We start from the raw sequence: 27,903 nt of genomic DNA on the forward strand, positions 1-27,903 counted from the left end.
CATCGCCTTCGGGTGTTTCTCGAACTACTAGTCGAGGGCCTCAACAAACAGTGTTTTCGGGGTCAGTCGGCAGGTGGGCGTCGATAGCAATTTGTGAATTGGTGTCGATTGGATCGGCAACTGGGACTCCGTTGGGATCAGCAGGGCGCACCTCATTGCTAGGCACTAGGTTATTGTTTCGCCATGATGGCCAGACTCAGCCTCAATGTTCAAGTGAATATACTGAGAATTTGATATTTTTAAGCACCTAAAATTGAAACCTTAACGAACAAGTGTCAAATAGAGTGTGTTATGAAAATTTGTATCAAACCACCACTATTATCCTTAGCCCAACGGTGAGCGCCAAATTATTTACCCTTAAAATAGATAACAATTGAATGTATATGTGAATTCAAAGATATGTAGATTGATCAACACAAATAATCAAAAATGCTAGATAAATGATTTAAAGACATAATGAATAATCAAACCAGTTGTAACGTTATGGCCTAGATTGAACTTGGACTGAGCAATAATTTCTGCCCTCGATTGAGTCCTAGGCTCGAAGCCAGACAAGAGCAAAGAACAAAAATAAAGTCAAGACTTTGCAGTAGCTAGAAAGTAGAGAAATAAGTTTGTATTGCATTGATATGCGTGTTACAATGTGCCCATTGAATAAAAAGTTTCCCGTTTATATAGTAGGGGAGTTTCATCCCTAGTACAATCCTAAAAAGGTAAAAATCCTCTTTTCTGGTCAATTACCGATACACTACCGACATTGGACGAAATCTGCGCCATGATATCCAGTTGGGTGTGGATATTACGGCCCTCTGTTAGTCATGTGCAACCGTTTACAGTGCTTTCCGAGGTCTTGGAGCTCGTTCTGGGTTCGGGGAGCATTATCTCGTCGGGCCCGGTGGCGAGTACCCCGTTCCAGTCTCGATCCAACGAGTTCCCAACTTCGGTCTCGATCTCATACATTCATACTCTTTCTTAGTTTGACCTACCGGGAAGTCAGTGTGTGCGCTAAGCCCATGTTCACCCATATACAGTAATAACTCCATCGACGCCTTTATCGACGCCTGTCATCACAAAATAGGTCCACGTGGCGAGTCTGTTTTCCAGTGATACATCATATGTTTAAACTTGATCTTTATACATAAAGTTTATTTAGGGAAAAAACAAAGAAAAAGTATTTACACATCAATTATTGGATTCCAAATTTGACGACTCACATACAAAAGGGTGTAAGAAAGCAGCATATATATGAGAAACAGTACAATTGCATCAATTAACCAAAAATTGGTGGTAGCATTTGGAACCAAAGAAACTACTCAATAAAACTCACACAACATTACGATTTCTGTACAAAACGTTACTTCGCATTGGCCAGCCTACTTCTTGGTAATCCTTTGAATCCTCCATTGCTACAGGCTTCATAACACAGCACCCATTTCTTGAACATGAACTCATCACATTGTTCACCCTTTCTCTTCTCTTCTCCATCTCGTATCTTTCAGCTCTTCTCCTCAAGTTTTGTTTTTTAACCATTGCACTAAATCTTTCCTTACTATACTTATAGCAGTTTACTGGAATTGGCAGCGCCTCTAATCCCATTAGCTTAGCCACTACACCTGGTTTACACCAAATCACCTTTTCTCCTGCTATAGTCGGTGGCAGGTTATTTTGAACTGATTTTCTTGGAGCAGTAAATGTGTTTTGTATAGGAGATGTGTCGCGAAAGGAAGAACGATACATGGCATCTTTGCCATCCAGAGAAAAACGGGGATATTGGTTTAATGCATTTCTTGCTGTTCGTAAAATATCAGAACTGTTTACACACGACATTCTATGATTGACTTGCCCATAATCCTTCAACTTTGCCCTACTAATTGCCATCTTCTCTTCCAAGTCTAACTTCAGCAACATTTCCTCCAAGGTCGTCTGGCTTTTTTCGCTTTCTTTTTGCCTATGATTAACAGGACTAGTTGTTTGCATTGTGTAGGGAGAGGAGACGAGATGTTCAACTGATGATATTGTATTTGGTTGCTGGTTGAGAGTGGAAGTAGAGTAATCATCATTGCAGAAGTTTTTAAAGCCTTTCTTCATCTTAGCTGCCATGCCATTCTTCAAGAGAAAGAAAGACAAGTCCTTCATAGTATATAGGATCTTGTTTAATGATCAAACAAAGAACCCAAAACAGGAAAATTGGAGTTTTTTCAGTTTCAAGATTAATTCAAGTAGTGGAGATCACATTGAACATAAAGGAAAGGAAAGCCGTGAATGAAGTAAATTTTGAACGGTGTGATGTTCTTTACTTGAGCCTTTAAAGCATTCACATGATAAGAGAGGGAGTCTTCACAAGTTTTTCCCCGCCAGACCCTTTAGATATCTGCAACAATGACTAGTACACAACTGGCGTATAGGCTAATTGTCTTAATTAACATTCACGTTCATTTGTTAGTTGATTGGTTTTATGAATAAATTCCAGATTTTGATATCAGTAAGCACTGCCCAGCTGCAAATATGATTATCTTTTGATTCTTGAATTTAATGACAACGCATAGCGGCAGTAGTTCTTTCTAAAATATATTCCATCATTATTTGATGAGATACACAAAAGAGCAACTTGAGGATAACTCAACTCCAAAAGCTAGCTCGTGAGGACCTAAGACAGGTGACCCATTTGTTAACTCCCGCCCGATGTGGGACTCAACAGCAATCGACTCTAGTCTAGAGTATAACAACTTTAACAACCAGCACCACAAAAGGAGTAACGTTTAGTGAACTGATATTCCTCCATTATTAATCAATTGCCATAATTCTATAATTCTAAAGTCTGGTTCGCACAGTACTACAGAAGCATTCTACAAATGATCATCTTCTAGTTACTGATGTACAAGATAAGACAAACGACAAACTGCATTTTAGGTCATCCATTCTCTCGACCAAACAAGAAATGCGTACATATACACAACAACACAACGAAAACAAAGAGTTGTGAGAAAGTCCAGGATTGTGCTTTCATGCAGGTAAGGCAAAACTTGGCTGTTCCCAGTTTGGAGGGTCCACCACTGCACAAATATCGGATTTCTCATAATCGGCAACCTACAAAACGGAGGAAACTTACTTAAGTAACCATCGAATTCAGAATTGATAAAAGTTCCATAAACTAGGCGAGGAATAGAGTTGGATTAATAAAAGACGGTTACCTTCTGATTACAGCTTGGACAATAATGATACTTATGCCAGAGGCAATCCATTGATGGACAGAGAAAGCATACTCCAAGCATAAATGGCATCATGCAGCCAACAAAAGCTGCAGGACTAGGTTTTGATCTAAACGGAATACGAATTGGAGGAATCAGAAATTCACAAGAAATAGATTACCAACAAACAAGTAGCTGACATATATTCAAAAGTAGCTGACGTGCATACTTTGGATGGACCTCTACAAGAGAAGTTGGAAGCAAAGTTGTTGTAAAACACATCGGTTATGTGATGAAGGCAAATTAAGAACATAGTTTGGATCTAGAAGGCGCATATTCAAAAAACTGACTAAGCGATATTGCCTCAAACATTCACAAAAAAGAAAAGTAGGAAATTGCATCATACAATGTTCACATGCTGCACAAGTGCTAACAAAATCAACATTAGATTTCTAAGTATCCTTTGTGTCCTTGAGCCAAAAAACCAAACAGGAAATGCTCCTTTCTTGGGTAAGCGATATCACCTACCCTCCTCAATGAGAGGCACGATCAATTTTCTAGGCCCGCCAAAATATTCTAGATTATAACATGTTATAGTCCCCAAAGATGGACTGAAGTTCTAATTAGTCTCTAAAAGTTCCTTCTCGTGTACTTAATCCCGTCTTTAACACTTGAATCAGAATTTGGTCCTCCACTAATTGATTGAAGCAGTATTTGACCTTGACTTATGTTGTATGCAAGGTTGCACGTTATTGATTAGCAACCACTGCACTATGGGGAAGGAATTTAGAACTTTGGAATATACTTAGGCTGCCATGTTTTCTGTGCAAGGATCATTGCATATGTTACGTTTTCTAGTAAAGAGATAAGATAGCCAAGGCATAAAATGGAGGAAGATAGAGAAGCACCATGTGAGCGCTTTTGAGCTCAACAATATCCCTTGTTGCTGCCTGTGATATGCAACTGGAAGGTCAATTTAGCTGAATTACCCATGAACTACAACACAATATGCATACACATGCACAACCTACATAGACACATACATGTGGGTGTACAAGTATGTAGGTGTGCGTATTAATTATCTTCCCGTGTCTGCTCCTTATATGACCATCTATCTCTGCTCCTTGTACATTAAACTTGGCCAGTTACACAGTCCACGAAATAAATCATGCTAAAGCATGTGTTGGTTTGTCGTATAGGTCCTTTTGTTTTGGGCTTCTAACTATAGGAGCTGGTGGACTCTAGCCATGCAATTTTTTATATGGGGCTAGCCAGTGAGATAGGAAAATTGAAGTCAGTTCTCTTTTCCCCCAAGGGGCACTTCTCTACTCTTAGAAGTGCGACTGCAGTAGACAACTAGCAGAGGAAAACATCATAATGTCTGTCTAGGGTGCAAATATCACAAGTCTCGGTAAGTATTGCAACAGTTCGTTTCTTTAGCATCTTTAAGACCACAAGAAACCCTTTTATTTCAGGTAAGGGTAACGGCCTGCCAGTGAAGAGATCTGGAGAAGAATGTTTGTGGGATGAAGCTTGATTAAGTACCTATCAAAAGGATCACCGATACACTTAACTCAAAAATAAACTATAATGTATACCAAGTTCAGAAATGGGTTCTGATGCTCAAACTTTGAAAGCATGAAAACTATTTACTCAAATATTGGTATATCCCATTTGAAAGGGCTTGGTAAATCCATATCACCAACAATATCTACATAAACATGGTCTAACTCTAGCAACAGTAAAACTAATGATTATCTGCAATACATAGTTACAAGGGAATGAAGATAGGCCGTTTAGGTATACTAAAGCTTCACTCCTGTTACTTCTTTTGATATCAATGAAAGTGGGTTAGGGACTGTGTTTGCCAAAATAAGATATAGAGCACAGTCATCAGCTTTTTAGCCAAGATCCAAAGATAAAGGGAAGGGAAGAAAGAATTTCACTCTGTTACAAACTACAATCCAGATTAAGCTATCGAATGAAAAAGTGATTGTTCACTTTACACCAAGATTTATCTACAGATAGAAAAAGTAACACTGTGTTTGCATGCCCCATGTCCCAATATGCATAAAACTACTGCACCCTGCCTTAGTTAAAGCTACCGGATACGCAGAGGTATGCTCTTATAAACTCTGTTCCAACTTCCTGATTTTTCCTCATCCATCTAAACTGATGATGCAGTTAGCGGACAAGAGAGACAGAGACATGTTTATTTATTTATCGGTTCTTCTACAGGAAAAATGCCAAACTAGTCCATAAATACGCTGTACACTACTTTGGTGTTTCATTAATGCAGGAACCTGATTCTCATTGGAAGTGCTAGAAATATATTAGGATATTAGACTTCCACAAAAGTCCACTCCAATTTTTAGAGGATTTGTTGAATAAACGATACGTAATAACTATCACTACTACTACTTCCGTGAATCCCACCGGAGGTTTAAAAGAGCCATGTGATTCTTTCATTAGCCTAAATCTTGGTGGGAGTTATCCATACATATATTGGTGGGAAAAATACAGGTTTTATAGTTCAGGTCCATGCAAGTTGTTCCGAACACCACCTTTATCCACCAAAAAAAGAAAGAAAGAAACTACCACTAATATTACTAAAACTAGTTAGACTCAACTACATTTTATGTTTTATTAGTTTAGGCAGCTACAGAAATCAACTAATATCCATTCCACTCCGTTTGGGATATCAATTGATTCCTTAATAAAGGTAAGCTAAATTAATATCCAGAGAGAACTGTTAGGAATAAACCCCCTACAAAAATAATATTCATGGTAATAAAAGCGGAATAATAATGTAGCACCGAGATACGGTAATTAACAAGAATAAAAGAGTAACAATGATACCAAGATTTTTACGTGGAAAACCTTTTTGAATAAGGGAAAAAACTACGGCTCTGAGAAGAGCAACTGATATCACTATACCAAGAAATTTTACACTTTGTAGGTCCGAGTAAAATACTCAAAAGACCACTACAACACTCAAAAGAAATAACCCTCTTTTGATATTCTCACCTCACTACAATATCACTCACTCTCTATTTTTCTCACAGACTATTTTCTTATGCCCTGTCTGTGAAACCTCACTCTTTCTTCCTAACTCTTAGATATATTTTTCCTCTGAGATTGGTGTGTCAAAAATGAGAGCCGAAGCTCTCCTTTTATAGGCAGAGCCTCGCCTACTACATTTGACATTTCCTTCTATACGCCTACCGATTTTGACACAAAAAAGAAAGAAACGTGGGCTGCTAATCTAGAAAAAGAAGATAAAGGAAGAAAGTTGTCTTCCTTAATTTATGGGTTGGACCCCACAAATCTCCCCCTCCAGTCTCATTCACCTGAAGGAGGTAACACCGAAGGTTCTAGTTTGAGTGTATGCCGACAAGTTCTTTGCATAGCTCAAACTTATCTCTTGGTACCACTTTGGTCAGCATATGTGAAGGATTCTCACTTGTATGGATCTTTTTTACCTGCATAGACCCATTCTCTATCCTTTCTCAAATCCAATGATATCTCACATCGATATGCTTCGTCCTTGCATGATACATGGTGTTTTTGCTCAGGTCTATTGCACTTTGACTGTCACAATAGACGACATAATCCTTCTGATGCAATCCAAGCTCTTGAAGGAACCGTTTGAGCCATACCATATCTTTGCCAGCTTCAGTAGTGGCAATATACTCCGCTTCAGTTGTAGAGAGTGCGACACACTTCTGCAACCTCGACTGTCATGATATAGCTCCCCCTGAAAATTTAAGCAAATATCCAGTAGTGGATTTTCTGTTATCAATGTCACCTGCCATATCAGCATCTGTATAGCCCTTCAAGATTGGATCTGATACTCCAAAGCAGAAACAATCTCCTGTGGTACCTCTTAGGTACCTGAGTATCCACTTGACTGCTTCCCAATGTTCTTTTCCATGATTTTCAAGAAACCTGCTGACAACACCAACTGCGTAAGCAATATCAGGTCTAGTGCATACCATTGCATACATCAAGCTTCCGACTGCTGAAGAATAAGGAACTCTAGCCATGTTCCATTTCTCCTCCTCTGTTGTAGGACACATCTTTTTGCTCAACTTTAGATAACTAGCAAGAGGTGTGCTGACTGGCTTAGCATTCTTCATGTTGAAGCGTTCTAGTACACGTTCAATATACTTCTCCTGAGATAGCCACAACTTTCTACTCGTTCTCTCGAGAACTATCTTCATCCCTAGAATTTGTTGTGTTGGGCCCAAGTCCTTCATATCAAATGACTTGGACAAATCTCTCTTCAACTTTGCGTTCAGCCCCTTGTCTTTTCCTACAATTAACATGTCGTCCACATACAACAACAATATAATAAAGTTATTCTCGGAAAATCTTTTGAAGTATACACATGGATCAGAATAGGTCTTTAGGTATGTTTGACTTTTCATGAATGAGTCAAACTTCATGTACCAAAAGAGCAGAGAACAAAGCTGGATGATAAATCTGTTCCCTGCATATTTATCGGATATGGAGATGAAGAGTTCGGGTACAGATTGTGGGATCCTGTAAAGAAGAAGGTCATCAGAAGCAGAGATGTAGTCTTCCGAGAAAGTGAAATTGGAATTGCTGTTGATATGTCAGAAAAGGCGAAGAATGGTATAATTCCTAACCTTGTTACTATTCCTTCTACTTCTAACAATCCCACAAGTGCAGAAAGTACAACCGATGAGGTTGCCGAGCAGGGGGAGCAACTTGATGAAGGTATCGAGGAAGTGGAGCACCCCACTCAAGAAGAAGAACAACCTCAACCTCTGAGGAGATCAGAGAGGCCAAGGATAGAGGATGGGTCTATGCAGGTAAAGAACATCCATACAAGTGAGAATCCTTCGGATATGCTGACCAAAGTGGTACCAAGAGACAAGTTTGAGCTATGCAAAGAATTTGTCGGCATACACTCAAACTAGAACCTCTGGTGTTACCTCCTTCAGGTGAATGAGACTGGAGGGGGAGATTTGTGGGGTCCAACCCATAAATTAAGGAAGACAACTTTCTTCCTTTGTCTTCTTTTTCTAGATTAGTAGCCCACGTTTCTTTCTTTTTTGTGTCAAATTCGGTAGACGTGCAGAAGGAAATGTCAAATATAGTAGGCGAGGCTCTGCCTATAAAAGGAGAGCTTCGGCTCTCATTTTTGACACACCAATCTCAGAGGAAAAATATATCTGAGAGTTAGAAAGAAAGAGTGAGGTTTCACAGACAGGGTATAAGAAAATAGTCTGTGAGAAAAATAGAGAGTGAGTGATATTGTAGTAAGGTGAGAATATCAAAAGAGGGTTATTTCTTTTGAGTGTTATAGTGGTCTTTTACCCTTGAAAGATGGAAATGGCAAGCTGGTCAGATACAAAGCTCGATGGGTGGTTCAAGGCTTCGAACAGAAGAAAGGTATTGATTTTGACGAAATTTTCTCACCTGTGGTCAAAATGACTTCTATTCAAACAATTTTGAGCTTAGCAGCTAGCCTAGATCTTGAAGTGGAGCAGTTGGATGTGAAAACTACATTTCTTCATGGAGATTTGGAAGAGGAGACTTAATAAGGGATCATTGGTGATTGCAAAGGGAGTTGCTTGTGGCACGTTGTACAGGACAAATGCAGAAATATGCCAAGGTGAATTGAACGCGGCACAAGATGAGATTTCTGCAGATTTGTGGCACAAAAGAATGGGTCATATGAGCGAGAAGGGATTGCAGATTCTTGCCAAGAAATCACTCATTTCTTATGCCAAAGGTACAACGGTAAAACCTTGTGACTACTGTTTATTTGGTAAGCAGCATAGAGTCTCATTTCAGACATCGTCTGAAAGAAAATTGAATATACTTAATTTAGTATATTCTGATGTTTGTGGCCCAATGGAAATTGAATCAATGGGCGATAACAAATATTTTGTTACTTTTATTGATGATGCTTCCACAGAATATTATTCCCAACAAGAACTCATCACCAAAAGATCATACAATAAATCTATCAACACGATTTCATACAAGCAGAAGACAAACAAAAAACAAATAGATTGCACTTTTACTCCCTCAGTTACTGCCAAATTGTGATGTTAGTCCTTGTGATATAAGTTAAGCAAATTTATCCTTCCATAAACTGAAACGTGCAAATTCAGTCCAATGTGAAAGTACAGGTTCTAATTATTCAAAGGTTAATTGTTTGGTCAAGTATCACGAGGATTAAATTTAAAATTTTACCAACAGATGAGGACCAAAGTTGCAATTATCTAACAAAAAAGTAAAAAAGAAGGAAGAGAAGAATTACTTGACGAGGGTGAGACCAGTATTACCACAGTGAAGGCAATTAAAAGGAGCAGGCGTATCTCTGTATATAGTTTGCTGAATTGGAATACCTTTGGGATCTCCATATATGACGTTTGATGGAATCATACCTGCTTGATAAGGGTTTTCAGCCACGTAATATTGTTGGTGGTGGATTTGCTGAGGCATCGGAGCCTGGTTATAAGCCGGGTTGTAGGGGATTCCTACCGCTGGTTCCTCGTAATTCGACATCTCCGATGATCGATGATCTGATTATTATGCGAATGACGATTTAGAATTTAGACTTTGTGTTTGGTAATTTGGTTTATCTCGGGTACTACGCGTTTGCAGAATTGTATTCTTATAGGGCCAACTTTGGTTTTCTAGAAAAAATTTGACTTTGAATTGTAGGGCATTTATCGTTGACCATATCTACGTGTTTCTTATTATTGGTTGATTCGGGTTCTCTGACTTTTTGACATTACTATTTTCCAATGAAGGAACCTAGGCGGCAAAAACTTATTCACTTTTGATGTTTACTCAAAGCCAACTAATGTAACACATATTCCTTGTATATATACTTTGGGAAATTTTTAATTTATTTGTTAATTTTTAAGATTAATTATCTAGTTAATCGCACTTTCTCCCTTTCAATTAGTACCTTTTTTTACCCTTTCAATTAGCACCTTTTTTTTTATAGATAAAAGCGAGGGGCGAGAACAATGAGTCGTGTACCTTATTGATGCAGCAGAAACCGTTGAACTCACCACCAAAAGAATTGCCCCAAATCAACCTTTGAATCACTAGGAAACAAAGTGTATTTCCACAAACTAAATACATCTTTATCTTTGTGCGTATTGGAGATGAAAGAAGGAGAAGAAGTACGTTACTTCTTGGACAGATTGAGAGAACTATTTTTTTCAGATTTTTCTCACACCTTTATACATTAATTCCCCACTATTAATAGTGGTTGTATTGGTTTAAACTGCCAGGGTAACTTCCTTGTAACCTTCCAATCCTATCCTCTTTCTAAACGGATCGGGTCAGTCCACATGGGTGAACCGTAACTTAAAACCCAATATCCTACATCTGCCACTTTGCACATGGTGGACTAGATCCAAGCTAGTACCATGACAATAACACACGTAATTCATACTAGCAAATAGTTCGTGCGACTTGCGAGCATTAAGAGCTATAATATTCTTACACCCTTTAAGGTTGTTTAATAGCTCTACGTAGAATTCCAATCACATACAGAAAGGATTCACTACTATCATGAGGATCTTATTATTATTAGCAATATTACCGACATTGTTGGCTACTCTAGTAGCTAGTTATCCGATCCCTCATCCTCGATAAGAGATGAACTCGAGTTCATATTTAACTTTGTATCCACAATTACACCAAATACCCTCATGGTAAGTGTAATGATCGACCTATGAATACAAGTTAAATTATTAAATTTTAGTCGTCTTCCATTTCTACTCGAATCTTTCCATTCCAAATCAACTGCTTTCCTGGACATGCACTGCATTATTGAATCACTCGTAGCTATTAGTGGCATGCTAAAGTAGCAACACTGATTGGCACCTTAAGAGACAGTAAAAGGTCAAAAGGTATTCTAATAAAAGTTGATATAACTTATTTGGGATCTCACACAATGAAGAAGTAGGGATTCATTCTTTCATTATCCCGTGGTCGATAGCACACGTGGTATGAAACATATGTTACAGTGTTCTCACCTTATATTGGCGTATGTGCCTTATTCCTTTAATCATTCAACACCGTACAGATTTGGTCTAGACACCTCCAAATGTCTAACCCGAGTTTTCCACTTCAATAATCCTCAAACCATCTTCTTAGAGAAACTCGTATCTGGCTTACAAAACATATCAAAATCGAATAGTAAAATTCGTAAGTCTGATTAGTTGTTAAGACCGACTTTTACAAGTAAATATAACCTTGCATTATCCAAGGTTCTATAAGGTCTCATCTCTTCACGATTCTTAACGTAAGAGGCGATCGTTCGTGTGAGAAAGCCAAAATCGCGACTTGTTTGACACACTTTATCAACAAAACATTCATCACATGCATACGAGATATAAGCATAAATTCAAGAGTCAAATATTGATGAGTATATTATAATACTAAAGTCATTTTACCATACATAAATATGTTCATATCCTTCGCAAACCTAGGTCTCTAGATATCGCCTTTGTAAAAGGATCAGCTATCATACTTTGCATAGGAATGTACTGTAACTTTATCTTTGCACTTGTTACCATGTGTCTCATAAAGTTATACTTGATGTCAATGTATTTGGCCTTAGTGTAATACTTGAGATCTTTTGTATATGCAATAGCCGCTTGACTATCACAATATAGAGCCATGGGACCCTAAGAGTTCTTTGTAATATCCAAATGCTCAAAGAATCTCTTCAACCAAACAACTTCTTGTACTGCAGACGCACAAGCCACGAACTCAGATTCCTTCATTGAAAGGGTTGTACAGGTTTGTTTCTTACTTTTCCATGATATAGCACCACCATTAAGTAAGAAGGCATAACCAAATGCTAATTTTCTATCATTCCAGTCACCAGCCCAATCAGCATCTGTATATCCTTTCACGGATAAATTGTTTCCATTATAACATAGTGAATAATTTGCAGTTCCCTTAAGGTATCTAAAAATTCTCTTTACAGCTTTCCAATGATCTCTTCCAGGATTGGATTGGATTGATACCTGCTAACTAGACCTACGGCATAACAAAAGTCTGGGCGAGTACACATCATAGCGTACATCAAGCTCCCGACAGCACTTGAATATGGAAATCGAGACAAGTCTTCCTTTTCATTTTCAGTCTTGGGACACATTTCAAGGCTTAAAGTTTCACCTCTCGATGTAGGAGCATCAATGAATTTGCAACTATTCATGCGAAAATGCTCCAAAATTTTCTTTATATAAGTTTTTTGAGATAGACTCAATAACTTTTTGGAACGGTCTCTTTGGATCTTAACTCCAAGGATATAGTCTGCCTCACCCATATCTTTCATGTCAAATGACTTTGAAAGCCATGACTTGATAGTTTTCAAATACTCCAAATTATTTTCGGCTAATAAAATATCGACTACATAAAGAGAAAGAATTACAAACATCCCATTGGACTTCTTCAAATAAATGCAATGGTCTTCATTGATCATGGTGAAATCATACGAGATCACCTTCTTGTGAAATCTCAAATACCATTGCCTTGAAGATTGCCTCAGGTCATAAATAGATCTTTTATGTGGTCATCCCATTGGTCATAAATAAAGCCTCGGTCACAGATTTTGGCTCATCCATTTCTATGGGAGATACCAAGAAAGCATAATCTTCTATTTCATAAGTATGTTTGGGTATATTTTCCTGGCACTCTTTCGTAATTGAAATTCAGGTTCGTTAGAAGGATTTTGGGATCAAGAATAAGATCTTGATCAATTTGATTATCAACTGTGTCAGAAGACACTTGCTGACTGTCTCAGTTCAACATTTCATAAAAAGGCTCTCCATTCGTTACCTCGCCCTTCTTTGGAAAATTATTTTCCAAAAATATGACATCTCGCTATTCAATCTTAGTAACTCCTCCATCGTCTAATTCACCAATGAACACATACCTTTTGGAGTGTTTTGAATATCTTATAAAGATACATTTCTTGCCTTTTGGATCTAATTTACCAAACTTGCAAAAAGAATCTTTTATATATGCAGCACAACCTCAAGGTCGTAAATCCTTTAAGTTTGGTTTATGATCAGTCCATAGCTCATAAGGAGTGGAAGAAACTGATTCAGAAGGAACTTTGTTCAATATGTAAGTTGCAGTCAATAACGCATCTCCCCAAAAGGAGATAGGTAAATTTGCCTACGCCATCATGGACCTTATCATGTCCAGTAGTATTCTATTCCTCCTTTCTACTATACCATTTTGTTGAGGTGTGTACAGAATAGTTAACTGTCTGGTGATGCCCTTTTCATTATACAATTCTTCAAATTCTTTTGATAGTTATTCACGCCCTCTATCGGTTCTTAAGGTTTTAATTCTTTTATCTAATTGATTCTCAACTTCATTCAAATATTTCTTAAAGTATTCTAGTGCTTCAGATTTATGAGAAATCAAATAGACATAAGCAAAGAGTGTGAAATCATCAATGAACGTAATGAAATATAAAGCACCAGGCCTAGCCCTCACATTCATTAGACCACAAATATCAGAATGGATTAATTGCAATGAAAAATCGGCTCTCTTAGCCTTTCCAAATAGTTTACGTGTAATCTTTTTGGCGAGACAATTTTGCAAGTTGGCATTTCAATTTTAGAGAAAGAAACTAAATGTCCTTTCTTAGCCAATCTATTCATTCGATCCTGTCCTATGTGACCTAATCTTGCATGTCATGTAATAACATCAACATCATTGTTACTAGAATAATATGCCATAACACAACGGTCAACATAATAGTTGTACGTAGAAGGATTACAATCTAAGACAACTAAACCATCATAACGATGTCCAAAACCATAAAAAACATTGTCTTGAGTAATTCTAAGACCATTGCATCTAAAGTTCAAATTGAAATCTAAATCTAGAAGAACAGATACAGAGACTAAGTTTCGTCGAATCTCTAGAACATATAGGACGTCATGAAACATCAAAGATCGGCCACCATGCATGTCCATTCTGCAAGTGCCTATCCCTTTGACTTCAAGCTTTGCATTATTTTTCACATATACATGCTTTGATCCAGGTGGAACTCGACGAAACTCTATAAATACTTCTCTATCGCGGCTCACATGGCCGGCTGGCCCATGAGTCTACAATCCACACAGGATAAGATTCAGTTTGTAAAACAATGCTAGAAATATATATAGCACTAAGAGACATTTTGAAATGCTACCTTTTTTTTGCTCAGTGCACTCACGAGCAAAATGCCCTGGGACTTGGCAATTGTAGCACTTCATATTGCTCTTGTCTTTCTTCTTGTAGAACCATTTTCCTTTCTTGGAATTTAGCTTGTTTCTTTTTTTTAAGGGTCCTTCTCCGGTCTCCTTACCCTTTTCATCATTTTTTCAATTTCTCTTGCATTTGAAGCTTGATCTCTTTGTACCACTTAATTTTGCCACAAAGGCATTAGGTACAGCTTTAGCAACACCAAGCCACTCGTCTTCAAGCTCCACATGACGGGCAACATTAGCAAAAGTTTTGATGCTATCATTGTGGGTCAAGTTAACCTTCAAATGTTCCCAATTATTGGGAAGAGACCTAATCACTGCTTGAACCTGCTGCTCATTAGAGAGAACATGGCCAACACTTTTGAGTTGAACAATCATATTTGACATCACCCTTAGATGTTGCTTGACATCGTGATCATGACGTTTTTTGTACGTGTCAAACTTGATTGTCAGCTGTCGAAGGCGAGTCAAAGTTGTACCCCCATATGCCTCTCTTAAATGTGCCCACATGGCTTGAGCATGCTCACATTCGTGGATGAGATCATCAGCAACTGAACTTACAATAATTCTACGTGCAGTGGATTCTTTCTTTTTTCAAACATTGTAAGTTTCCAGATCCCTCCTGTGTTGGACAGTGTTACCCTCCTCTGGGTGACTTGTAGAATGGTTAATACTTTCAAGAGCATCTTGCTCTTCGAGTACATACCACATCTTACGACTCCAGATGTCGTAATTTTCACCATTCAGTTTGTCACCCTTGTTCAAGTAAGCAATGATACTTTTTGATACCATGTCTGTTATTAGAGATAATATTACAAGTTTAACTCATCAATATATACTTCAGTCAATTTATGCATATGATTACACACTCAAGTAAATTAATTATAATATTAATTCTGCATTTAGTATAGAATCGAAAGGTCACTACGTTTCCATTCATCATCTATATCTAAATATTTTAATTAATATTAAAATCACTTCTTAGTGTGTACTGTGTACTTTATCTCAAGTCTCAATCCATTAAAAAATAAAAGAATACAATAAACAATGTATGTAACTGGTGAAACAAATAACATAATTTAAATTTCATTAAGATAAAAAACATAATAACAATCTACATGTTTGCTAGGATATACATGTACCAATCGAACACTAACTCTTGCACATATACGCTAAAAGGTACACTAGGCCAAATATCATGATAAATCTCAATTAAAATTTCACCCCAAGGCTCTCAAAAAGAGAGTCTGCTAAAATAGCTAATGCTTCTCAATTAGTAATTTCTATGTAATTAGCCAATTCAGCTCTTTTTAACCTAAAAAGGTGTACATGTTCAGGAATGGAAGTATCAGGACCCATTTTAAATTCCTTAAACTCCCTAAATTTCTTTTCTCATTCCCCTCATTCAGCCCTTCGATCCCTTAACTCATTTTGCCTCGCTCTTGGGATATTCCCGATGACTTCAGGTTCCGAGTCTGAATCATTATAGAAATAAGTCCTGCGACGGCGTATTCTTCTACGTTGTCTCCTTCCTTAACTTCAAGAACTCCCACTTGGAGTAATTCGAACTTGTCCCCGTTCAGCCATATCTGAAATAGGACCAAGGAATACTTAGAACGGCTACAATCATTCATTGTGACAATATATGTCACAATAACTCGTAGAAGTATATCAATTTAAGGATTAGGGCTAAAATAATTAATTTCAAGGATAAGAAAGACTTGACTTAGTTTCTTTTCTTAAGTTACAACGTGTTGATTGAAGACCAATTCTTTGTAACAAATCCAACACGCAGATGTAAAAATTCTTACAAAGCATTTGTGCCTTACTGCCTTAACTTCAAAATTGGAACAAATATAGCGGCAATCTCATGACCAAAGTCACAAACAAATAGATAGTTCCAATTTAATACATAGTTACGCATAAAAGTGTATCACAATTTCACAAAATGACAAAAAAATAATTTATACGTAAATATATATACTGCAGCAATGAACTTTTGTTCATATGATTTTGTAGATAGGTTATATTGCGGATGTCTAAAATCCCACTCCAAACACTTTTTGACAAAAAAAATATTTTCAAATAATAGACTAATCTTGGTTTCTTTAATTAGATGTGTTTAGTAATTAAGAAATGTCTCTAAAGAGATAAGAATCTGGAGCCAACGTGAGTTAATTAGAAGTCAATTTCTCCAGGGACTTTATTAGATATTTGTCCAATATCTATCTCAAAGACTTTATTCCAATTAAGAACGGAGCAATTAACTTTGGGAAAACCAAAGATTTCAGAGAGCAGCAAAAGGAAAACTTTAAGTTGCTCTATTCCTTTTCGATTTCAGATTGGCTTTTACGCAAAAAAATAATGTCAACAATCAAAGAAAAACACTTTCAACGATAGTGTCTTTTTAAACAGTGTAATGAGAATAACACACATTCTATTTCAACTGTGCATTCAAACAACAGAACACACAACCTGGCTCTGATGCCATTGATAAATAAAATCGAGGGGCGAGAACAACGAGTCGTGTACCTTATTGACGCAGCGGAAACCGTTGAACTCACCATCAAAACAATTGCCCAAATCAACCTTTGAATCACTAGGAAACAAAGTGTATTCCCACAAACTAAATGCCTCTTTATCTGTGTGTGTATTTTTATTTGGAGAAGAAAGAAGAAGAGAAGTTCCTTCAAGAAGGAGAAGAAGTACGTTACTTCTTGGGCAGATTGAGAGAATTATTTTTTTCAGATTTTTCTCACACCTCTATACATTAATTCCCCACCGCTAATAGTGGTTGTATTGGTTTAAACTGCCAGGGTAACTTCTCTGTAACCTTCCAGTCTTATCCTCTTTCTAAACGGATTGGGTCAGTCCACATGGACGACCCGTAACTTAAAACCTAATATCCTATATTTTAAAATTCCGGTCCTCTTTGATTCCTCTTTGAACCCCTTTTTTTGGAGCTATTGCTCATTTGGTGACTCGAACCCACGACACTAAAGTTGTAGGTGGGGCTGCTGACTATTTGACCCTTTCAATTAGTACTTCGTTTGTGTGTTTTTCTGTTTTTTTCTTTTTTTACTTTCCGTTATTGTTCTTGTCCCAAACTCCCAAGAGGGGTTGCTCTGATGGTAAGCAACCTCCACTTCCAACTAAGAGGTTGTGAGTTCGAGTCTCCCCACTTCCAACCGGGGATCTATTTGGAAACAACCTCTCTACCCCAGGGTAGGAGTAAGGTCTGCGTACATACTACCCTCCCCAGACCCCACTAAGTGGGATTATACTGGGTTGTTGTTGTTATTGTTATTGTTGTTGTATGATTATTTCAAAATTTCAAAGCATTTTAAACAAGTCATGAAAAAATGAATAGAAAATATTTTGGAAAAATACATACCAATAGCTAAGTAATACAGAAATATATTGTTGCTAGTCTTTAGATTATTACGAGTCAAACTTTGCTAAGAGACATTTAATCATAATTCGAACTATAATGCATGTCACAAGGTTAGCAACTAGTTTGTTGCATTCCCAATCTCAATTGAGATTGCTCATTTACATATTAACTATATGAAAGAAAAAAGAACAAAAGACTTGTATTCAATTGATTTATTACGTTAAGACGAAATAAAATGAATCAAGAATTTGGTAACAGAAATGCTATCTAGAAGGTGAGCATAATTAAATCTGTGGTCACAGCCCGTGACGATGTTTGGAAAACTTAGCGATATTTCTAGATGATGTATTAGGGAGCGTTTGCATCTATACCCGCTTTTTGGGTCACGTTTAATTTGTGCCCGCTTTGCAAAAAAGATTGCAGGCGTACCCATTTTTTTGCGTAACTTCAGCATACGGCGCTGAAGTAGCAAAGACAATCACGCAAAACTTCAGCATTCTAATAGACGTGCCTGAAGTAGCAAAGGCAATACGCTGAAGTTTTTTTGTCCTGGATAAGCTTTTTCAAAAACTTCGGCATAAGATGCTGAAGTTATTTATATCTTTTGTAAAAACTTCAGCAACTAGATTCATTAGTTTTGTCATAAAGCTTTTTCAAAAACTTCAGCAGAAGATGCTGAAGTTATTTAGTTCATTTGTAAAAACTTCAGCACTAAATAAGCTGAAGTTTTTTTGTCCTGGATAAGCTTTTTCAAAAACTTCAGCATAAGATGCTGAAGTTATTTAGTTCATTTAAAAAAGCTTCAGCACTAAATAAGCTGAAGTTTTTTTGTCCTGGATAAGTTTTTTCAAAAACTTCAGCAAAAGATGCTGAAATTATTTAGTTAATTTGTAAAAACTTCACCACTATATAAGCTGAAGTTTTTGAAAAAGCTTAATAGTTTTTTGACTCATACAATCACTATATTGGATCTTCGTGTTTTTTCTTCTTTCTGAACGTTTTTATGGAGCATATCAGTAATTACATTAGAAAAAGGTGCCTTCAATGGAAATAAATCAAATAATCATAAAGTTTAAGTGATATAAAGTGAAACTATTACTTTAACTCCACAGATCAATTCATTTGATTCAAAAAAAAAAAGATTACATCAAAAATGTGAAAAAAATAAAAAGAAATCGTGCAGCTTATGTTGGTTGATTCATTGTTATTGATAAGTCGTAACAATGAAGACCACATGCTAACCTGTGTTATTCTACTGAAAATATATTAAGAAAACGAAGGAGGAGAAGGAAGAGGAGAAAGGGGGCTGAAGTTATTTAAAAAGTGGGTACAAATTAAAACTTTTAAAAAAAATAGGTATAGATTAAATGAGAGCGACCAAATAGGACGTCTCGGGCAAATTTTAGGATGCAATGCCTTTTTTTCGTTCTACGAATTACTTCCTTCTTATAACTTCCTAGTTTGTGAGTGAAAAATGTACATATATACTCACACACATATATATATATATATATATATATATATATATATATAGCATACCATTGGCGTTCATAAGTAGAAATCCGACATCTAGTTTGACTAGACTGAAGATAGGCACACCCTCTGAAAGTGTCAACTTTAGCCCATTTGTATTTTTCTGTCCGTCTGAATCAATCACTAACTATAGAGTATTAAAGCATATCAAACGCGAATGGTAAGGGATCTTCGTCGCTTCTTAGTTCGTCTTTGTAAACTGCCGATTTTAATACAATACATATGGTTTCCGCACATCGGCTATTACAGGACTTCTTTTTAAAACCAACTTCGGACATGGACTATGCGAACGTTTTAAGACTGTTAGGCCAAACTTCAAACAAATATAAGTTTGGGATTTTAGGTTTGCTTGCTTTCCAATTGTCTTAGGCTAACATCATATGTTCCAACTTTAGACACGAATGTTTAAAGTTTACTTGCACAAGCTATATGTCAAACTTTAGGCAAAATTAAACGCGAAATTTTGAAACTTTAGTGGATGCATGTCCTGAAGTTGTTCCAAAAATCGGCTCTCTGCACTTGGCGGCATTTCTCTAACCCATATATTGGGCCTAATTCTCCGAAACAATATTAAAATGTCTGGGCCGTGTTGTGGAAATGCTCAAATATTAGACCCTAATCCGATTGTCAATCTTTGTCTAAAAAGGCTCGGTTAAGAAAGAAACCTTTATGTCCTCTTGAAAAGACTAAGTAGTAATCATCCTTCAAATTTACCATATTAACTTTGTTTTCTTTCTCTTTCTGTGATACTTAAATAAAGTTTAATGATTTTTTTGGTACAAAAAAGATTTTAGTGACTTTATGATACTTCGGTGAAGTAGATTGACTTCTTGTTACAAAATACTCCCTTCGTTCACTTTTACTTGGCATGTATATTAAAAATAGATTTTTAATTTTTACTTGTCACTTTACGCATATGATGTGTGGCTATAATTCATGGTTTAACACATTATTCGCCTTGCATTTTATACGCTTTAATGATAACACTTTATTTGCGCGTAATAGGGTCCATTTTTGTGTAGGTGAGTTGAAGATGAAAGTAGAGAAAAAAGGATACTTACAAGTCGACGTGCGCAGGAACAATGAATGAGAGAATCTAACAACCCCAGGCTTGAAGCTGGCGATATCCCTAGCGACGCCAGGCTTGAACTTGGCGAGAGACTGGCGAGGCAAGGCAGAGGCCAAGCTTAACCAGGCGTTATGACTGGCGACGCCAAGGCTGGGGCGAGATCCAGTCCGAGTTTTGAAGACTTAGTTCGTCTCCCGGTTTGACTAGGAATTTGACCTACACATTTAGGTCTTGTTCTAAACATATAAATAGACCTAAAAACGTCACTTTGAAGGACTTTTGCAACCGGAGGCAAGGATAGCTCGTGGAACAACCGTTGGGAGTTAGAATCATGGATTTCTACATTCCTTTATCATTACTTTGTAATTCAATTATGCAAAATACTTTGGATATTGTTACTATGAGTATGAGTAGCTAAACTCCTAATCTACGGTTTTGATGGAACCTATTGGAGGATGACTTTCTTGTTACATTATTATAGATTTGCCAAAGTATTTTCTCTATTTGTTCAACTATATTATTATTGTTCTTGATTGACGGGGCGTCAATTAACTGTGCCTATTTAGTATGTATTACTCGGGAAAGAGTGTATATTTAGGTAGTTGTTGAACAACATCACTCCTAACGTATATGAGGGATCACTACGAAGGGTTTAAAGATGGAATTAGGGATAACGAAACCTTGGTGCAATCTGAGTGAATTATACTTAAGGCCAGCTAGCGTAATTTGGGAGAATATGTCTAGTATATTGTGGTAATTACTCGGGAGAGAGTTACGATAGTCAGAGTGCTCATGATCGGTAGAGAAGACTTAGACAAATTTATAAAAAAACGTAGTGGAAATAATTCCGATATTATGCGAAATCATAACCTTAGATCATTCCAATTCTTGTCTACAACCCGTTCATAGTTAGTTATTATTTATTGCACTTTCATTACGTATTATTTAGTTAGTAAACATCCACTTTATTATTTAAATATTTCTGAAGATTGATTACGTAAAATTGTGTGAGTCTAATAGTTGTGCTTAATAAGTTAATTCCCTGTGGGATTCGACTCTGAACACCGAAATATATTTTGCAACGACCGCTTAGTCCTTTTTATAAGGCATAGTTGGGTGATCAAATTTTGGCGCCATTATCGGGGAGTTAACAATGCTATTAAATGCAGCTAAAAAAAAGCTAAAATTCTTAGTGTAGTCAATTTTCTTTAATTTAAACTAAATACATTAAAATTCTAACATTTGCAATCTTGGGTGTTACAGGTGCATGCCTAGAAACTCCTCAAAAACTAGTGAATTGTTCGAATCATTATCAGATCTTGATAAAGTTTTCAAGGCACTAAGTCGTCCAAACAAGCAGGGCAAACTGCAACAGAACTCAATAGAACAAATCGAACCAAACATGGGAGATGAAGTAAATAACAGAAACAATGCGAGTGACCCAAACAATTAAGGTGTGGTGCCTCTTGTGCAAGAAACATCCTTGTATGATTGGGCATAACCCACCGCCGACAACCTAGCAACCGCAATTGCAGTCCCTCAGATACAAGCAGAATCATTTCAAATCACCAACAACATGCTGCATTTTTTGCAGAACAAGGGACTATTTTCAAGGTCGTACGTTGAAGATCCTCAGCAGCATCTGAAGAATTTCCTATCGATATATGTCACGCAAAGGCAACCTAATGTGATATCGGAAGCAATAAAGTTGTTGTTGTTTCCATTCTCGGTGAAGGGAGAGGCTCAGACATCACTTAATTCACTCCCCATAAACTATCACTACTTGGGAGGAATTAGTCAAGCAATTTTTAAACAAATTCCACCCACCCAATAAGACTGATAAGTAAATTGATGAGATATTGAGCTTCAGGCAGAAACTAACAGAAACATTACAAGAAATGTGGGAGAGGTTCAAGGGTATGCTAGTTAAGTATCCACATCATGGCATTCCGGAGCAGATGTTGGGGTAGAGGTTTTACATGGGATTGGCAGATAGCTTAAAGGCCAATCTTGATGCTTCAGCTGATGGAGCATTTTGAGCAAAACATTCAGAGAAAGCAATATCCTACTTGATAAGATGGCCCAAAACTCAGGATGGATGACAAGAGACTCTACAATCACTCCTGTAGTTCATTCAGTGGCTTTGGACCCAAACAACTTCATAGCTGAAAATATGACCACTCTAGTGACGTAAATGAGTATCCTCACCAAAACGATAGACGAATCAGGCTAGAAGCAGTAGGTACACATAGTTGACGAAACTAACGGAGGCTTATATACGCCATGCATTAACCAACCATATGTTTTCTTGTGGAGTGCGGAAGGTGACAACCAGCAATATCAGGAAGATATGAACTATGTGGCCAGCTATGGGGGACAAAGGCAAGGTAATAAGAATTGAGGTCAGCAAAATCAACAATACAGACTAGCACAGCAGCAGTACAATAACAGCAACAATCCTGGAGCTATGCGACCACAGGATCAAGTGGTGCCCTACCAAAGGCAACAAGGTTACAACTAGCAAAATCAGCAGCATGTTTATCAACAACAACAGATTGTGAGACAAGATGATGGGTTTGCTGAACTTAAGGGAATGTTGCAACAACTGATTGGGTCCATTGGAAAAATAACTAAGAGAGTAGAATTACATGAATCGGTAATAAAGGGTATTGAGATTCAATTAGGACAGATTTTGATGGCTCTAAATAATCATCCCCAAGGGACGTTACCTACAGACACACAAATCAATCCAAAAGAGTAGGGCCCGAAACAGCTTATGGCAGTGAGTCTACGAAATGGTAAAGACCTGGATCTAGAGAAAAAAATTGCTCGTGAAAGTCGACCTACTGAAACACTTGTGCCAGTACCCATTGAGATAGATGATTCAACAGGGTTAACTGAGGTGATGGTACAATAGGAACAAGAGAACACCAGCAAAGAAAAAGAGGTTGCGAAGGAGACTGAGGTAGTACAAGAAATGACAGTAGAAGCAGTGCCTGAGAAAAATAAAATCCAAATCACAGGGAAGAAGCGACTTTAGCACCATTCCTACAAAGATTGGCCAATTAGAAAGACGAGCTGTATAAGAAATTCTTGGAGATGTTGAAGCAAATTCAAGTGAACATTCCATTGATTGACCCCTTAAAGGAAATGTCTGGTTATGCAAAAATAATGAAGGACTTGATGTCTCGTAAGTTCGAATTTCAAGACTTGGCCACGGTTACACTGACTCAGACTTGTAGTGTTGTTGTGACGAGACCCATAGCTGAGAATCTGTCTGACCCAGGGAGTTTCACAATTCCATGCACAATAGGAAACTATGTGTTTTCTAAGTCACTTTGTGATTTGGGGACAAACATAAACTTGATGCCCCTGGCTATCTACAAAAGGCTAGGCATTGGAAGAGCTAGACCCACATCCATGTTACTACAACTAGCTAACCGGATAGTAAAGAGACCCTCTGGTGTCCTTGATGATATATTAGTACAGGTTGGGAAGTTTGTATTCCCAACAGATTTTGTCATTATCGATTGTCGGGTTGACGAGGAGATTCCTATAATTTTGGGATGACCATTCTTGGATGGGAGAGCTTTAATTGACTATGAAACTGGAAAGCTCAAAATGAGACTAAATGATGAAGAAATAACATTCAATGTGTAGAAATCTATACGGTGACTAAGTTAATTTGCTAACTGCTAAATAATAGAAGTTGTTGATGTAATTTTGGAAGAGGAAGATGAGACATTGAACACTAAGGACCCTCTAGCAGCATGTCTCAAGAACTTAGACGAAGAAAATGGAGAGGACTTGGCGGAGTAGGTACTTGCTCAAGGCCAGGGTTTTTAGAGAATAGAGCTCGAATTTGAGCCTTTGCACTTAGAAGAAAGGAAAACTCCTCTAGCTAAGCCGTCGATAGAAGATCTACCAAAGTTGGAACTAAAGCCTCTAGCACCTCATCTCAGGTATGCTTTTTTGGGACCTAACTCAACTTTACATGTTATTATCTCATCTAGTTTGTTAAATGTGCAGGCAAAGCAGCTTTTGCAGGTATTGATGGAGTGCAAAACTTCAATTGGTTGGACCATTGCAGATATTAAGGGTATCAGCCCGACCTTCTGTATGCATAAGATTTTACTGGAAGATAGGCACAAACCTTCCAAAGAACATCAAAGAAGTCTGAACTTTAACATGAAAGAAGTGGTGAAGAAAGAAGTGATTAAGTGGTTAGATGCGGGAATCATATTCCCCATCTCTGACAGTAACTAGGTTAAGCCAGTCCAGTGTGTGCCAAAGAAGGCCGGTATGACGGTAGTGAAAAATAATAAGAATGAGTTGATCTCAACACGAACAATCACAGGTTGACGAAGCTGTATAGATTACAGAAAGTTGAACATGGCTACTCGGAAAGACCATTTCCCACTGCCATTCATTGATCAGATGCTAGAAAGATTGGCAGGGAGTTCCCACTTCTACTTTCAGGATGGGTACTCGGGGTATAATCAGATTTCTATTGCATAGAGAGAAAACGTCGTTCACCTGCCCTTATGGTATCTATGCCTTTCGGAGAATACCGTTTGTCCTATGCAATACACCTGCCATATTCCAAAGTTGCATGATGGCCATCTTCACAGATATGGTAGAGGAATAATTGAGGTTTTCATGGATGACTTCTCAGTGGCGGGGGACTCATTCGATGATTGCCTTATGAACTTGAGAAGAGTATTGCAGAGGTGTATTGAGACTAATCTGGTACTCAACTGGGAAAAGTGCCATTTCATGGTACAAGAATGTATAGTCTTGGGGCACCTAGTGTCGAGTAAAGGCATTGAGGTAGATCGTGCAAAGGTTGATGTGATCGAAAAACTTCCACCACCCACTTCCGTCAAAGTAATAAGAAGTTTCCTCGGACACGCCAGTTTCTATAGGATATTTATAAATGTTTTTTCCAAAATTGCTAACCCGTTGTGTAAATTGCTTGAAAAAAATCACCCTTTTGTGTTTTCTGATGACTGCAGGGTAGCTTTTGAGGAATTGAAGAAGAAGTTGGTAACAACACCTATCATAGTTTCCCCTGACTGGGAGCAACCATTTGAGCTGATGTGTGATGCAAGTGAATATGTTGTGGGAGCACGTTTTGGGCAGCGAAAAGACAAAGTCATGCATCCAATATACTACGCAAGTAGAACTCTGAGTGGTGCCCTGCTAAATTATACAGTGATCGAGAAGGAGATGCTAGCAGTGGTGTTCGCATTTGAAAATTCAGGTCATACCTGATAGGCTCGAAGGTAATTGTTTATATTCACCATGTTGCTCACAGGTACTTAATCGAGAGGAAGGATTCAAAATCGCGCCTGATTCAATGGGTGCTACTGCACAAGAATTTGACTTGGAAATCCGTGACCGAAAGGGAACGGAGAACCAAGTGGCTGATCACTTGTCTAGGCTGGAAGGAGCCGAGAAGAAGGTTGAGGTGGATGAGATTGTGGAGACTTTCCCGAATGAACAACTATTAGCCATAAGTCTTGAGGTAGCGCCATGGTATGCTGACATTGGAAACTACCTCGCGAGCAATATTATTCCTTATGACCTTTCCTCTATAAAAAAAGAAAAAGTTCTTTTGTGATTGTCGCATGTATTATTAGGATGAGCCTTATCTGTTCAGGATTTGTGTTGATAACATGATCCAGAGATGTATCCCCGAGATAGACCAATCTTCAATTTTGCAGACTTGTCACGCGTCGCCTTATGGTGGCCATTTCGGGGGAGTAAGGACAGTGGCAAAAGTGTTGGAGTCGGGCTTCTACTGGACGACGTTGTTCAAAGATGCACACTTATGGGTGAAGGGTTGTGATGCCAACGAACTGGGAATAATTCCTGCCAACATGAGATTCCTATGAATTCAATTTAGGAGGCAGAAGTGTTTGATATTACGGGAATCGATTTCATGGGGCCTTTCGTAGCTCATATGGAAACAAATACATACTCGTCGTTGTGGATTACGTGTCCAAATGGGTGAAGGCTGCAGCACTCCCTACAAATGATACGAATGGGGTAATTAGTTTTTTGAGAAAGAGTATATTTACCTGATTTGGCACTCCAAGGGCAATATTCAGCGACGGAGGCACTCACTTCTGTAATCGAGCCTTTGCAAAGTTGTTAGAAAAGTATGATGTACACCACAAGGTTGCCACCCCATATCATCCACAAACGACTGTGCAAGTGGAAGTTTCGAACAGAGAGATAAAGAACGTGTTGACAAAGACTGTGAACGCTACAAGAACAGATTGGGTGAAAAAGTTAGGTGATGTACTCTGGGCCTATCGTACCGCTTTCAAAACTACGATCGACATGTCACCGTACATGTTGGTGTTTGGGAAGGCATTTCACTTACTAGTGGAGTTAGAGCATAGAGCTTTGTGGGCATTAATGTTACAGCCCATATTCAAGCACGTTGGTTCATGTCATAAGTTAGTCAACGTAAATATGAGAAGAGATTATCTTTGAGATGATAAGAAGTTAATCCTATTGGTTTTAAATGATACAAGGGTGTATGAGGGTGGTTAACAAGTATTAGAAGTTAAACGACTCAAGGATGTTGTAATCCGTATTTTTAGGTAAACCTAGGGGTGCTAATATTCTCAAGAGGTCATATTTTATGGTACTTGAATCATATAATATTTGTATCATAAGTCTTGAAGTCAAACGACTTATGCAACAAAAGTTGTCGCAACTTATGTTCATAATTTTACTTAAATTTTAGGTCAAATTTTACTAAGCTTTTCTCCCAATTTACTGGGAATTATGGGGTTATCTACCCACTATATTGAATATCTATGAGTCTAGTTTCCAACGCATTAAACTGTTTGTCAATATGATCTCAGAGTATACATATATTTGCATTTTTGTGAGACTGCACATATTGGTAGGTGACAAGTAGGTGCATCACCTACTTGCCAAAATGAGAGGACTCAGTTAAAAGCCCCAAAGTCGGACAAGAGGTGACTTTTAAGGGATTATAAACTCATTTATTTCACCCATCTTTCAGACTGTGAAAACCAAATTGAATCCCTGCAACTCCTCCCCAAAAATCCCACACAAACCCTAGGGTATTTCGGGTGTTACGACGTGATTCTAGTGCCGAAAAGTCTGGACAACTTGCTAGTTTCTCTTTCTCCTTCTTGTAGCTGCATTGAGGAGCTGATTTTTGATAAAGAAGGACCAGGTTTCATGGGTTATACTCAGTACAAGGTAAGGCTATGCTTCTCCTTCCATTATCTATGCGTTTACGAGTTGTAACTCGATCGTAAAGAATAGACCTAGCGAGTTTCGAAAGAGTGGTATGTTGTTTGTTCTTGTGTCATGGTTGGTTGGTTGTGAACTTATTTTTAAGTTGAATTAATAGCTGGTTTATTGGATAAGAGGTATAATTATGTAGTTTTGGTT

The 27,903-nt window shown here is 37.7% G+C and overlaps 1 protein-coding gene and 1 non-coding gene across 2 annotated transcripts; both read right to left on the reverse strand.

Moving 5' to 3' along the window:
- Positions 1-2,758: 2,758 nt before the first annotated feature.
- LOC107777390 (GSH-induced LITAF domain protein) lies at positions 2,759-9,828 on the reverse strand. The gene is made up of 3 exons (XM_016597399.2): positions 9,487-9,828; positions 3,192-3,318; positions 2,759-3,087 (listed from the first exon to the last, which is right to left on the reverse strand). The coding sequence occupies exons 1-3, from the start codon at positions 9,732-9,734 to the stop codon at positions 3,004-3,006; spliced, it is 459 nt and encodes a 152-aa protein (XP_016452885.1). The 5' UTR covers positions 9,735-9,828; the 3' UTR covers positions 2,759-3,003.
- A 12,473-nt stretch (positions 9,829-22,301) lies between these two features.
- On the reverse strand, positions 22,302-22,408 carry LOC142173124 (small nucleolar RNA R71). Its single transcript, XR_012702554.1, has one exon. It is a non-coding gene; the product is annotated as a small nucleolar RNA R71 (small nucleolar RNA).
- Positions 22,409-27,903: the final 5,495 nt, after the last annotated feature.

The sequence above is a fragment of the Nicotiana tabacum genome, chromosome 18, assembly GCF_000715075.1.
Source record: "Nicotiana tabacum cultivar K326 chromosome 18, ASM71507v2, whole genome shotgun sequence".
Taxonomy (NCBI): Eukaryota; Viridiplantae; Streptophyta; class Magnoliopsida; order Solanales; family Solanaceae; genus Nicotiana; species Nicotiana tabacum.

Excerpts from the sequence above, each read along its gene's own strand:
- LOC107777390 (XM_016597399.2), bottom strand. The coding sequence starts at position 9,734 with ATGTCGAATTACGAGGAACCAGCGGTAGGAATCCCCTACAACCCGGCT. Across the intron at positions 3,319-9,486 it reads ACTGGTCTCACCCTCGTCAA|ATCAAAACCTAGTCCTGCAG; the intron begins GTAATTCTTCTC and ends TATTCCGTTTAG. Across the intron at positions 3,088-3,191 it reads GTCCAAGCTGTAATCAGAAG|GTTGCCGATTATGAGAAATC; the intron begins GTAACCGTCTTT and ends TCCGTTTTGTAG.